Source organism: Schistocerca nitens, chromosome 4 (genome assembly GCF_023898315.1).
Source record: "Schistocerca nitens isolate TAMUIC-IGC-003100 chromosome 4, iqSchNite1.1, whole genome shotgun sequence".
Classification (NCBI taxonomy): Eukaryota; Metazoa; Arthropoda; class Insecta; order Orthoptera; family Acrididae; genus Schistocerca; species Schistocerca nitens.
Genome location: NC_064617.1, coordinates 968,015,950 through 968,031,237, shown reverse-complemented (window position 1 = coordinate 968,031,237; position 15,288 = coordinate 968,015,950). Strand labels below are relative to the sequence as shown.

The following is a 15,288-nucleotide window of genomic DNA, read 5'->3' as shown; positions in this document are numbered from 1 at the left end:
TTATTTCATTAAATATCATTAAGGATAATTAACGTAAGCTGGAAAAATTAAAATGTAATCCTATACATATATTTACCTAATGGTACTCTAATGTATCAGGTTGTATACTTAACTAAAGATCAATAACAGCGTCTGTTCATTACATCTTGCATATGGAGGAGTGGTATTCAAATCCTTGATCAGATATAGAGATTTGGATTTTCCATAGTTTTCACTTCACATGAATGCCAGTATGGTTGCTTCCAAAATGAATTTCTTTTCCCTTCTTTACACTAACCAATTTTGTGGTCTGTCTGTAATGTCCTCCTATTCAGTGGGAGGTCAAATTCTGAGCTGCTGCTTCTTCTTGATATTTTTGTGTAGATAAAAGCATTGTCTGCAGACAGTCTGACAGTACTTTTGTCATAGTATTTTATATGAAACATTATTTTCTTGTTTAAGTTTCTGCCATTTAAAGAAATAAAGCTTTACCTGTTTGCAATAGTCCATGGTTTACATAACATTGCATGTGATGAAGATGAACTGTGTATCATATAAGGATTTCTTTTTAAAGTCTTACTGACATTTTGGTAGAAGCCTTCTTTTTTCAGGTACCACCAGTTTATTCAAGCTTTTAATGGACTGTGGGACCTGTAATAATAATATATTAAAAATAGTGATGTGATTATAATGTTGTGTATTCCTTTTTTAACCTTCTTATATACTCCACGTACTTTCCCATCTTTAATGACCTTGTCATCAATGGGGCATTAAAGACCATTCTTCCTTCCTTTTTGTAAGGTGCACATACAAAGATACCCATCTTAAAGTACCTTATGTGTTTTAACTGAAAAAACTACTTGCCAGGTCATGGAAAGAGGTCATTTTAATCCCATTTTGAAACCAGGAAAAACATTCAGCCATAAGTAACTTCAGCAGTGCTGTATTACCACCTAAATAGGGAAAAGTCAGCTGATACATTGTCTTAGTTTTGAAATTCAAACATCTGTTTAGATAAGAAATATCCAACATACTGGCTCCATACACAGCTCTTTTAATCATTAGTTATGAGTGACATTCCGTGTATACTCCAGTTTCCAGTATCTTAGTCTTAGATTTAAAGCAATTAACACTTCAGTTTTTTGTACTTCTTTGTTTTTATTAGTGAAACTATCATCTTTTTTTGCTATGTTTACCCTTATATGTTGTAGCTTTATTAACAACCAATTTTTGATTGCTTATTCCTATGGTAAGAGTTCCAACAAATTTTTAAGTGTTCATATTTTTATTATTATTTTATTAGTTTAGTCAGTCATCATTGGCACATAACAACACTGTTCTTTCCACAGGTTTAGTACCAATAAGTGCAGAAGGAGTGGTAGTGACATCACACACGGGCAGTGTGTGTAAGCTCAACATCAAGGTGAATGAAAGTGAAGATGTAATTGTTGAATCTGAAAATATTGTAACAAATTTCAAAACGAAAGATGTTGCTTTCTATGGAATAGCATGCAGCAGAAACCAAGCAGTATGGGCAGTAGTTACAAGGTAATCCATTGAACTGTTAATGTGTTGGAGAGTTTTAATCATTAAAATACATAGCAGTGTATTCATTTTCATTTTGAGAACGAAGCATAATTTCTCAGAGAATGCAGATGAAGATTTAAGTTTTTAGTTTACTGTGTTGATACAGTAAAATTGTGAATTACCAACTGCATAACTCGCAGGGCATCGGCAAAGTTTAGAGAATACGATCTTTTTTTTTCCCCATCTTCTGGTGATGTTTTTATTACATGGCTTACATATGCATCAATTTCTCAGTATCTTATCTCCAACCTTCAGTCTTGTTCACCAACTGTTACTTCATTGCTGTCAGATATATTTTGATGTTTAACTTAATGATAGTACTCTTCCAGTAATCATTTGCTCTGTTTTCAAAATTGGGTCTGCCTTATGTTTTACTACAAAATGCACATTCTTCATATTATTTCTTATTTCTGAACATAATGGAATCATGTATTTTTCTTTACTTCCAATGAGGGCTCAATGTACAGAGGAAAAACTGAACAGTGATACTTATTGTATCTCAAGTACTGAAGTTGTATCACCTCTCTCTCTCTCTCTCTCTCTCTCTCTCTCTCTCTCTCTCTCTCTCAAAATGCACACTACAACATAGTTCACAGTCCTGAAACATCAAGTTCTCGTGTTATAGTGAATACATAAGCATGCCCCAATTGTATTAGTCAACAATACAGGACTATGGTTTACTGTGAAAGATGCACATTAATTTGATGACTGTTACGTTTTTGAACAAACTGCTTATCATTAACCTGATGAATAACAGACATGAAGGTTCAGTGCCTCTTAAATACCATTGCCTATCTTATCTACTACAAAGTAAAGATTTTGCCAGTAGTAATTTCTACCTCTATGAAATTGTAGAATGTTAAGCCGTACATATACTTGAGTCCACTTCTGCATATACATTTTAACAGGTTAGCCTCTGATCATTTCTTAATTGGAATGTTGGAATTTTGTTTGTTCCTTAGCTCGGGTGCTGGACCGACATGTTGTGAGCTGTAAATATGTTTAATGGGGTCACTTGGTAATTGTCCAAATAATATCCTACAAAAATAAATACTGTTGATGTGCAATTTCAAACCAAAATGCAGTGGTAACTAGTGCCTTAGAAGTACATCAGATACCTCAAGGTTCATTTGCACCTGTATCTGCATCTACATGACTACTCTGCAGTTCACAGTTAAGTGTCTGGCACAGGATTCATCAAACCATCTTCAAGCTATTTCTCTACTGAAGATACATGTAATTTGCCAGCTGAAGATGGGTGCAAACCCGAAATGCATATTGGCATAAATGAAATGCATTAAAAAGTGGGTGGTTGCTGTATTTTTATAGTGAAATATCATTATCCACGGCCACGGAGCTCAACAGTCCAAATAAAATGGACAAATTGTTATTTCTCTACCATTCCATTCTCGAACAGTGCACAGGGAAACCAAACACTTAAATCTTTCTGTGTGAGCTCTGATTTCTCTTATTTTATTATGAATAGCATTTCTCCATGTGTAGGTGGATGCCAACAAAATATTTTCACATTCAGAGGAGAAAGTTGGTGATTGAAATTTCAGGAAAAGATCCTGCCACCACAAAAAATGCCATGATTGCCACCCCAACTTGTGGACCATATCCATGACACACTCTCCATATTTTGCAGTAATACAAAATGAGCTGTCCTTCTTTGAACTTTCTCAATGTCCTGGTCAGTCCTGTCTGATGTGGATCCCATACCGTCCACTGATACTCCAAAAGAGGACAGACTGGTGTTGTGTAGGCAGTCTCTTTAGTAGACCTGTTGCATCTGATAAGTGTTCTGCCAGTAAAACATAGTCTGTGGTTCACTTTCACAACAAAATTATCTATTGATATTTTTTCATTAATCCATCTTACTGCATAATATTTGTTGTGTCACAAAAGAATGAATGTCGTTCCCCCAGGTGATGTAGTGTAATTTGTCTGTAACTTTATGTTTTTGTGCTGTGTGTGTGTTTTGTGGCAGGATTTGTGTAAGGGTGGTTTACAAAAGAATTTCTATCATAGAGACAGTAAGAAAGTAGTGATGCGGTCTCTTGCTAGGTGTTTCTACTGTATACTGTTATGAATAATTTGACTAACTGTAATATATATGGAATTGACAGTTAGATCAAAGTGATTGCTTTTATAAGTACCATTTAGTGTATTTGGTGAGAATTGTTTCATCTCTTCTAACTCCTCAAAACATTTCCTTTCTGCTACTTGCAATACTTCTGTTATCAGTATATCCAAAAAAAGCGATACAAAAATTTTTAGTCATGACTCTCAAGTAATAAAATGGCATTATTTCAATACCTTAAGAGTTTTGAAGCAAGAAAGATGGCATGATTTCTTGTATTCTTAACTTAGAAAGACTGATGCTGACGACAATTTTTGGTTGCAATAATTCTTCGTTCTTTTCCACAGCAAAAATCCTGAATTTTCCGTTTGTCAATTAGATACATGATATGGAATAGGTTACTACTTTTCAAATAAGTCTAAACATCCAAGTTACGTCATTTCCTCATTTAACAATATTCACTACCAACAACTCATGCACTGGTCACAGCTGCTTTCTTACTGCTCTCCAACAGCTAACTTACTTTGGCCTAACACTGGCCTGTATATAGATTCATGACAATAGTATTGTTGTGATTATGAAATTTTACAATGGACAAAAAACCTGTACAAAATTATTTTTGTGTGATAATACAATCAGCAAATAATAAAGTGTATTTTATGTGAGCTGTTTCATAATATGAAAAGCTTTACTCTATAAATTTCATGGAACTAATTCTGGTAACAATTAATATACAAATATGTAAGTTCTGATCAAAAACAAATTAGTATTCTAATTGACTTCAGCAATGCTAACTACAATGCCAAGTCATCTATACATAAACATAGACACCACACATAAGGATTAGGCATTAAGCCTTAAGAGTAGTATATGATTGTGGGATATGTGATCATTATTTTACTGATCCCTCTAGCTGGTATTGTCAGTAAATGAATCCTGATGATGATGATGCTTATTCTTCTTTATTCAAGCAGCTTCTCATTTGACCTCATAAGGCTGTTCTAGACCTCTCTAGCTCAGAAAAGAACCTGAGGATGTATTGCAAATCAAACTCGGGTACTTCCACACTTAAGACAGTGATGCTAAATGTTTGGCTACAGAGGTGGTTAAATTAAAGCCCCCCCCCCCCCCCCCCCTCTCCCTTCATTGTTCTCTCTGTATGTGAAGGAACTACTGTTGGGATTTTGACACCTTTTCATTAGGGAAAAAGAAAAAGACAGTGAGTGGCATGTCAGGTGTTAAGGTTTTGAAGTAAATCACTGTCACTTAAGTTTTTAAAAAACAGCAATCAGCACCTTATGACCATGTCAGGAGTGTTGCGGTAGAGGAGCAATCCTTTGATTGCCATATCACCATATTGCAGCTCATTTTGTTCATAAGTCTTTGGCGTGACTAATTGTTGATCCACGGGTAACAAATTTATTATAGGCACAATCCTCATCCTGTTGATAAAATAAACCAACATTATTTCGATGTTAGGTTTCACCTGTTCTGCTATCTTCTGTTATTGTGATGAAGCAATATTCTACAGGCTTGATTGTTGTTTTGTTTTTGGGTTATATCTACAACACCACATTTTATTACCTGCAACAGTTTTAGACAAAAACTTTTTAGGAATTCTAAAATCAATGAACAGGTGAAACAATTTTGAAACTTCCTCACACATTAAAACTGTGTGCCAAAATGAGCCTTGAGCCCAGATACTTGACTTTTGTGGGCACTGCTGTAACTGGCTGTCATTACTGACAGAGCTACCATAGCATTACTTACAGATTTGTTTCTGCCTGTACTTCTCTTGTATTATCCAAACTTCACAAAAGTACTTGAGTATACTCCACTGTAAGTGAAAAATTCATTCTGGAAACAACCTCTAAGATGTGGCTAAATCATTTCTCAGTGACATTCTTTCTTCAAGATGTAAACATAATCTGTCTCTTAGCCTACATTAATTATTCTGAAGTAAATGTATTGTATTTTATCATTTACAGCAACAATTCCTTTTATGACATCATTGTTACTAACACTAATAGCAGAGTACTAATTGTAGTATACTGTAAGTGTTAATATTGCTGTTTATTATTTACATCCACAGTATATGCAAGTTATATGACCATCTTGTCCTTCGGAAACCTGGTCAAGTAATATTTTGCTCATATATACCTGAAGATAATTTAAGTTCCTGTCTTGCAAACAATGCAGCTAAACCACTTATAGACACTGGAGAATACTTGGAATTAATAAGGTAATCCAAATAGCTCAAACAAGTTTTAGTTATCTTGTTAAGGGTAAAAATTTGCAATATTTTTAATCAAACTAATTTTCAAATGTTTAATTTTAATTAATCAAATAGTGGAAAATCCAGGATGGAATAGTGACAATATTATGAAAAGGATAGATTGCTACTCATTAAATAGTGAAAATGTTGAGTTGCTGATAGGCACAACAAAAAGACTGCTTCAGCCAAAAGGCCTTCTTCTAAATTAGACAACACACACACACACACACAAATGCAACTCTCACATACATGACCACTTACTTGTTTAGCAGTTTATTTTGTGCCTGTCTGCAACTCAACATTTCCACTGTATGGTGAGCAGAAATCTGCCCTTTTCATAATACTGTAATTTTAATTAATGTATCACAGTGCCTGTTATTGCAAATGGTGCTTGTCAGAGAAAGACAACTTATAGAATATGAAAATTTAAGTTTTCACCTTCTTATGTCCAAAATGTTAATTTTAAATCTTACTACATTTATCAAGTCTCTTATGCTTTCATATTGATAAACATCTTTTTTGAAGCATAAGAAATAGTTTTAAGAGAATGCAGTTTAAATTATTCATTCTTATTTATGTATCCAAATGTGGACCTTTACCAGGATGATGGATGATGTGAAGTGACAAATTCAGCCTTAAAATTGATAACAGGGAATGAGTTGTTATATCATAAAATGTTGTATATCTTTTCTGAATGATTGAAATTATATTCTGAAATATATTTTAAATGTGTAGCTTTGTCAGTGGTAAACAAATTTTGTAGTTTGAATGATTCATATTTAGTACCACTTTAGAAAGTGCAGAAAGTCTCCAACTCTTTTCTTGTGCAGAATGAACTGTTTAAAGAACAAGGCAGTCCCACTGCTTCAGAACCTTCCGTGTGCAACAAAACCATTTCCTTGGGACATTCCTAAGCTGCGAGTGGAATTCTGGCTGGCACATACAAAGCTGGTTCTGCTTCCTAATAGTGGAGAAGAAGACAAGGAACAGCAAATGAAACTTACTCAGGTGAGAAACAGCAATGCACTGATTATATATTTCAGGAAAAATATTTCTTAAGGGGTCCTTATGTGTGTCTGGTCAGACTTTTCCTAGAATATGACCAATCCCTCACAACAGCCAACAACTGAAATCCACTTTGGATTGTTAGACTTAGAATGACAATTAAATGCCACACTATGTTACGGAGTGAGGTGGCATATTGAGATTGGAGTCATATTTGAGAAGACTGGCTATCGAGATTTAGGTCTTTCATAGTTTCTCTGACTGTTCTAGGAAAATACTGCAATGTTTCCTTTCAGAAAGTACTCTGCCTGGTTCCTTCCCTAGTCTGAGATTGCACTTTCTCTTATGACCTAGCCATACAAACATCTTGATTGCCCACATCTGAATGATCCTTGGCATGAAGAATTGGGGGTGAGGAGAGACAGGGATGAACTAGGATCTGTGTAGCTTATATGGTGGCAGAATATCCATTTGCTGGGGGAGAAGAGGATCTTGGGTATGACCCTTCTTCTTATGGCATGATGAGGGTAATATTCAAAGTTGTGGTGAAGGATATGATTTGATCTCATATCTTCACACATCATATTATTTTATATTTTCTGGAAAGTCCAGGTCAGAATGCCAACAATTATGAAAAGGATAGACTTTTACTCACCATAATGACGATGTGTTGAGTTGAAAATAGTTCTGTCTGCACTCAATGCGTCATCTTTATGGTGAGTTATCAATCTATCCTTTTCACAACTGTTTATATTTTCTAGCATTTCTGAAGTTTATTCTTTAGTGTTGCTGAATAATGCATATCAATAGTGGTGAAGCAACAACTGGTTAAACTGTAGCCAGTTGTAAAAAGTAATCTTTATCTGCTCACGATGTTTTATGAATTATCATTGTTTGTGATGTCATGCACGGGGTATAATATCTGAATCTGATATAGCTGGTTGGCAACACTCTTGATATACAAATGCATAGAGATGTATATATTGGTATAACAAGGATGAAATTGCACGTATCTTGAGATTATGTTCAGTTTAATCATTCTCACCACATTTACAGTATACCTGAAGTTTCATTGCGAAGGAGTACATTATGTGTTGGGCCATACAGGATTCTTTTAAATCAAAGTGTAAGTTGTATATTTAGGAGAAAGAATAATTGCAACAATAAACAATACATCATGTGGTTCATAATGTAATGTTATCAATTAAAGTCTTTACTGTCTGTATTATAATCCTCTACTGACAGAACATGTGCATCATTATTTGATTAAATTGATAAAGTGAATGAATTACTAGTCAGCTGGGGAATAACAACGAAGAAATGGATTTGGAGAGAAGGAGTAATGTGGCCTTGTTGCTAATATTGCAATGGTAGTGGCACATCTGAATACATTGATTGATAAGGGGAATACTGAGCATTGATTAGTTTGTAACAACAATGATCTTGTTGTGATTAGAGAAGGAAATGTGATGGGAGTTTTGGTTATCAACTAGCTGGGCTTGACATTGTGGACTTTTAATGGGTCTGCCAAAGTTATTCCTTCTAATTTCTGCCCCCATGGTAGATTGTAGAAGGATTGGACTTTTAGATGTGAAACAGATGACAGCCATTAAAATGAAGACACTATTGGTGGGCTCCAAAACTTGTTCATGATCATCCTAGGCTGAATGTGTTTTGTACAGATAGAGGTTACATTTACAGGAATCAGGGTGGCTTGTATTATTAAACTATTTCTGCAATAACAACAATATGAAACAGATAGATAGCTATTCACCACAGAGAGGAAGCATTGATAGTGACCCACATGAATTCCACACCCACGATCCGTGGTGCGCAGTTGTATGGTGCACCTCAAATGTCAGAAGATGCTAGTGCCACCAGAGGCCACTACTCTTGGAAGTTAGTGCATCCTCTGTGAAATGCACTCTACCAGCTGGCTGACAGTTTATAGAGTCAGGCGTGGCCAGCCTCGCTCTCAGTCATATGTTGATGTTTGGCCTACGTTTATTGGACTAATAGTGTAGCCACTCCATGGCAAGTGTATTTTTGTGTAAGTATTATCTGTGTGTTCTTGTGGTCAGAACACATTGGCAATGAGTAGGGTCTTGTTTCATGTGTTTTTTTGTGTGGTTGTTTTTCACATCTTGTTGTGACATGGAGTCTCTACTTTATAAATTGTTGCAACAACAAATGGAACTTCTTACAGTCATGCAACAAAATGTGCTGGTATTCCTCTCTCCATTTGCCTCCAGCTATGTTTCTTCCTCAGTTCCCGCTGTTTGACAAAGTGGTGGAAGATTGGGAAGTGTGCAAACACCACTTACGGCAACATTTCCATGCCCGCCCTCCACACTGTGGATGTGGATGTGTCATGCACTGTTTTTTCTTGGATTTCTCCCACCTTGCAGCAGCTGACCACGGTACAGGAACCTTCCTCATTTTCATTTGACAATTTATGCTCGTTGTTGTCTTCCTATTATCACTTCTGCACAAACGTCATGTTCGCTAGGGTTGAATTCTACCGATGCAAGAAGCAGCCCCATCAGTGTTATCAAGCCTGAGCCATGACCCTTGGTGGCTTTAGTCACAAGTGCCCTTTTGTTATGGCCAGTTTGAAAGAGCTGTATGTTGACATCATGTTCACGATGTTATCAACTGCTCTGTCCCAGATAAGGAAGTCTGGCTCTCCAATTAGAAAACCCTTCCGCCTTAGAGGTTTCGTCCACTGTGCAGTCGTACAAGATCTCACACACTACTGGTCAGCTTCTGGAAGCACGGTGTGATGTCATTGCAGTACAGGACGGCTGGATGCATCCCCTGCATCTCGGGAGGACGATGTCGCTGCATTGCAATCCGGCCAACCCGGCAAGTTCCGCACAGAACATAAACAGCATTCCGGGCACCACTCCCTATTGTTCTCATGAGCATCTTGTTACTTCCAATGTGATAGGTCAGAGTGTCCCATTGTTGAGCTGCCAGTTGTAAGTGTCAAGAAAAAGGCCACATTGTAGTAGTCTGCCACTTAACTGCACAGAACGCAGCATGGGAGAGCATGGATACGGATATCCAGGAAGTGACATTTTCAGGGACAGTTACTGATCAGGGTTCCAACAAGCCTTTTATTGAGGTTTTGGTTCTCTTGCAATAGCTGCACCAGAAGGTAGACACCAGCACGGCAGTTTCCCTTCTTAATGCCTAAACATATTCAGAGCTTGGCTCTCCGCCACTGTCACACGTAAACAGGAGCCTATGGGGATATGCTAAACAGCTAATCCGCTTGCTTGGTCAATTTATGGCTGACATTACCTATAGATCAATGACTCAGTGTATTGTCTTTATTGCCATTTACAATACTACACTCCTGGAAATTGAAATAAGAACACCGTGAATTCATTGTCCCAGGAAGGGGAAACTTTATTGACACATTCCTGGGGTCAGATACATCACATGATCACACTGACAGAACCACAGGCACATAGACACAGGCAACAGAGCATGCACAATGTCGGCACTAGTACAGTGTATATCCACCTTTCGCAGCAATGCAGGCTGCTATTCTCCCATGGAGACGATCGTAGAGATGCTGGATGTAGTCCTGTGGAACGGCTTGCCATGCCATTTCCACCTGGCACCTCAGTTGGACCAGCGTTCGTGCTGGACGTGCAGACCGCGTGAGACGACGCTTCATCCAGTCCCAAACATGCTCAATGGGGGACAGATCCGGAGATCTTGCTGGCCAGGGTAGTTGACTTACACCTTCTAGAGCACGTTGGGTGGCACGGGATACATGCGGACGTGCATTGTCCTGTTGGAACAGCAAGTTCCCTTGCCGGTCTAGGAATGGTAGAACGATGGGTTCGATGACGGTTTGGATGTACCGTGCACTATTCAGTGTCCCCTCGACGATCACCAGTGGTGTACGGCCAGTGTAGGAGATCGCTCCCCACACCATGATGCTGGGTGTTGGCCCTGTGTGCCTCGGTCATATGCAGTCCTGATTGTGGCGCTCACCTGCACGGCGCCAAACACGCATACGACCATCATTGGCACCATGGCAGAAGCGACTCTCATCGCTGAAGACGACACATCTCCATTCGTCCCTCCATTCACGCCTGTCGCGACACCACTGGAGGCGGGCTGCACGATGTTGGGGCGTGAGCGGAAGACGGCCTAACAGTGTGCGGGACCGTAGCCCAGCTTCATGGAGACGGTTGCGAATGGTCCTCGCCAATACCCCAGGAGCAACAGTGTCCCTAATTTGCTGGGAAGTGGCGGTGCGGTCCCCTACGGCACTGCGTACGATCCTACGGTCTTGGCGTGCATCCGTGTGTCACTGCGGTCCGGTCCCAGGTCGACGGGCACGTGCACCTTCCGCCGACCACTGGCGACAACATCGATGTACTGTGGAGACCTCACGCCCCACGTGTTGAGCAATTCGGCGGTACGTCCACCCGGCCTCCCGCATGCCCACTATACGCCCTCGCTCAAAGTCCGTCAACTGCACATACGGTTCACGTCCACGCTGTCGCGGCATGCTACCAGTGTTAAAGACTGCGATGGAGCTCCGTATGCCATGGCAAACTGGCTGACACTGACGGCGGCGGTGCACAAATGCTGTGCAGCTAGCGCCATTCGACGGCCAACACCGCGGTTCCTGGTGTGTCCGCTGTGCCGTGCGTGTGATCATCGCTTGTACAGCCCTCTCGCAGTGTCCGGAGCAAGTATGGTGGGTCTGACACACCGGTGTCAATGTGTTCTTTTTGCCATTTCCAGGAGTGTAGTTCAGTAAAACTTTTCGGGTTTGATGCCTTTCAGGCTTTTGGCCTTTTAGCCGTGGACTCCATACAGTTGGTATCTGGTGAAGTCTCTTCTCTATCATTGGAATATCTGTGCTCAGAATTTAAGGACATCTCTGTGGAAGGCTTAGGGAGCACCACAGACTTTCAAGCCTACATAACCCTGAAGCAGATGGCTTGTCCTAGATTTTTTCACGCTAAGCAGATTTCTATAGCTCTCTGCTTCCAAATCAAGGCAGAGCTGGACTGACTCACATCCCTTGCGTTCTGGTTCCCATTTCCCTAGTGAATGGGCCACACCCCTTGTCATTGTGAGGAAACACTCTGGTCTATGATGACTTTGTGGCAATTTTGAGGTCACCATAAATTCACAGTCTGTGCTGACACATACTCATTGCCACATTCAGATGAGTTGTTCACACACCTAGCACAGGGTCAATTCTTATCCAGACTTGAACTTTCTGAAGCGTATCGCATTTTACCCTTGGAATGAGGAGTCCAAGCATATCACAGTTCTTAATACACCTTTCGACAAGTGGCCCCACAATTTTTCAACACTGTCTGGAACAGGTCACATCCACTATTCCACACTTTTTCAACTACCTGGTTGACACTGTCTTTACTGGACATACTAAGAGCAACCACCTGCACAATCTCCTGACCATTGGTCTGCATTGCAATCTACAGAAGTTCACTAAGAGCGACCACGTGCGCAATCTCCCGACCATTGGTCTGTGTTGCAATCTACAGAAGTCCAGATTTTCCCAACCATCTCTAGAGTATCTGGGCCACACCAGTAGGCTATCCAGGGTAAAATTGCCTAGTACCACTGGTTTATTCCCAGGGTGTCTAGCATTGCACACCCTCTCTACCACATTCTCCACAAAGGAGCATCATTTCTGTGATCTCCAGTGTGTGTCGAGGCCTTCAGCACGTTGGAGGACTGCCCTCAAGTTGACACCATGTCTAGTTACTTCTGATCCCAGCAAACCATTGGTTTTGGCTATGGAAGCCTTGCAGTATAGCATGGAGAAGTCCTTGCCCATCAAAATGCAGACAGCTTGGAGCAGCCACTGGTATTTACATCCAAAACTCTCAGCCTAGCATGGTCGAGAAGGAGGCTCTGGCCATTGTGTATTGGTCACCAAACTTCATGTTTCCTTACATGGTACAAAATTCTACCTCATTGGCACAACAAGCCAGTAGTTTTGTTATTTAGTCTGTCCTCCTCGGTTGCCAACAAATCGGCCCACAGGTTGCAGCAGTAGACCTTGTTCCTCTCCAAATATCACTATGATATTGCCTCCCACCAAGTGGTGGATGGAGTGTTCCAATCACTAGTACCCAGGTCGGCAAGGCCACAGCATGTGACCCCATTCTTCAGCAGACATCTCCTTTGTCCAGCATGGATGGTCGTCTCAACCTCTGGGCCGCACTTCCAATCCACTCTGTAACTACTTTGTCTTGCACCACTGTCTCTCAGTCTTAGACAGGGTCCTCCTGCTCTCCACAGATGACACAGACCCTAGGGTGGTTATTCCCAGGAGTTTGCAGTGGGAGGTCTAACAGCTGTTACATGAGGGTCACTGTGGTATTTCCTGCACCAAAGCTTGGCTTGGCATTGACCAGGAGCTGGAGCATTTGGTTGCTGCAGGTCCTCAGTCTGCTAGTCAACATGCAGTGCCCAAGGCTTCATTCTCCCTCTGGCCTCTAGCAAGCCAGCTCTTTGTATTTTTTGTGGATCCATTTGCGGATGTATTTTAGCTGATTGTCATTGACCCATTTTCCATATGTGGTCTGGTGCTCCTCGACCACTATCAAAGTCACTATTCATGCTTTCTCAAAAAAAAGTTTCTGTGGAGTGTCCCCCAGCTACTCTCATTTCTACAATGGACCTCAGTTCCTGTCCCAGGCATTTTGTGATTTCCGTGTGTGGTCAAGCATTCGCCGTGTTCACACCCCTCCTTTTCACCGCAAATCTAACAGGGAGACTGAATGTATGGTTTACACCTTTAAAATCCAGATGAAAAAAATAGCTGCAGGGCTTTCCCACCAAGAAGGCAATACAGTATTTTTGATGGCCTTCCAGACAGCTCCTATGGGTTCTTGTAGCCCTGCTGAGCTTCTCTATGTGGGTCAACTGCAGATGCAGCTGCACCTCCTCTATCCAGGATATCAGGACATATGCATATTCATGCAGACACAACTCACACGTATGTGTAGTGTATGTGAATTGTGCTTGCGTGAATGTGTGTGTGTGTTGTCTACTTTAGAAAAGGGCCTTTTGGCTGAAAGCTCAACATGTATGACAGTCTTTTTGTTGCATCTGTCTGTGACTCAACATCTTGTCTACATGGTGAGTAGCAATCTTTCTTTTTCATAGTACTGTCATTATTATACCCTGGATTTTCCACTGTTTAAAAGAAGGAATACATCCTGAGGATTAAAAATTGTAGAGTGAGACCACGGCTTGATTACCATAAGCAGATCCGAATGGAGGTAGGCTGCAATAGCTATAAATAAATGAAGAATCTTGCACAGAATAGTGTGAAAACTTGCACCAAACTTCACTGAACTGAATACCACCACCACCACAACAACAATACATGGCAAAACACACACGTTAATGTTTCCAGACATCCAGTTTTACTTATTCTCACAACTTGCTGATACTACTGCTCTTGAGGCTTGTATACATATATTAATATCAGGATGGGCTGTGAGAACAGTAACATCACATAATGCTATTTCCATGGTCAATATTGCAAGGTTGGCAGCAAAAGCTAAGTAGTGAATTTCAAGATTCTTATTTTTACCAGGTGTACCAGTATGAAATGAGCGTTTCTTTGTGAAAATGAAACACTAATTTTGAATAAGAAAGTAAAAACATTTTATTCAAAGTACTGACCATTGCTTTCTATACATTTTGACTACCTTTCTGGCAATTTGTGGACACTACACCAATAGAAATGTTCGTCCTTTGAAGCAAACCAATCAGACACCCAATTTTCGACTTCTTCGTAGGAAGTGTCCCTCAGCCAGTGCGTGTCCCATTGATAAAAACAAATGGTAGTCGGAAGGGGCCAAGTCTGGTGAATATGGCAGGTGGGGTAGCAGCTCCCAGCCAAGTGTTTTGATTGTATCCTGAACCGGTTTTGCTTTGTGTGCAGGTGCATTGTCGTGTAAAAAAATTACTTTGCCATGTCTTCTGTCTCATTCTGGTCTTTTTTCGATCAATGAATAGTTCAAATTGATCATTTGTAGTCTGTAGTGATTAGTATTCACAGTTTCACCGGGTTTTAGAAGCTCATGATACACCACACCTTTCTGGTCCCACCAAACACAGAGCATTGTCTTCTTGCCGAATCGATCTGGTTTTTCAGTCGATGTTGATGGTTGTCCCAGATTAACCCATGATTTTTCCTGTTTAGGATTCTTAAAATAAATCCATTTTTCATCACCAGTAACAATTTGATGCAAAATTAATTTTATTTCATGTCTTTGAAGCAAAATTTGACAAATGGTTTTTCGGTTTTCCATCTGTCTTTCAGTCAAATTCATGT

At 40.0% G+C, this 15,288-nt stretch overlaps 1 protein-coding gene across 3 annotated transcripts in view; it reads left to right on the top strand.

Moving 5' to 3' along the window:
• The window catches only part of LOC126253648 (T-cell immunomodulatory protein), a 443,932-nt gene that overhangs the window by 413,028 nt on the left and 15,616 nt on the right, over positions 1–15,288 (top strand). For all 3 annotated transcript variants that reach the window (XM_049955152.1, XM_049955153.1, XM_049955154.1), the window contains exons 8-10: positions 1,329–1,527; positions 5,742–5,891; positions 6,755–6,932. In XM_049955152.1, the coding sequence (XP_049811109.1) occupies positions 1,329–1,527; positions 5,742–5,891; positions 6,755–6,932 (527 nt within the window). The remainder of the gene's footprint in view (positions 1–1,328; positions 1,528–5,741; positions 5,892–6,754; positions 6,933–15,288) is intronic.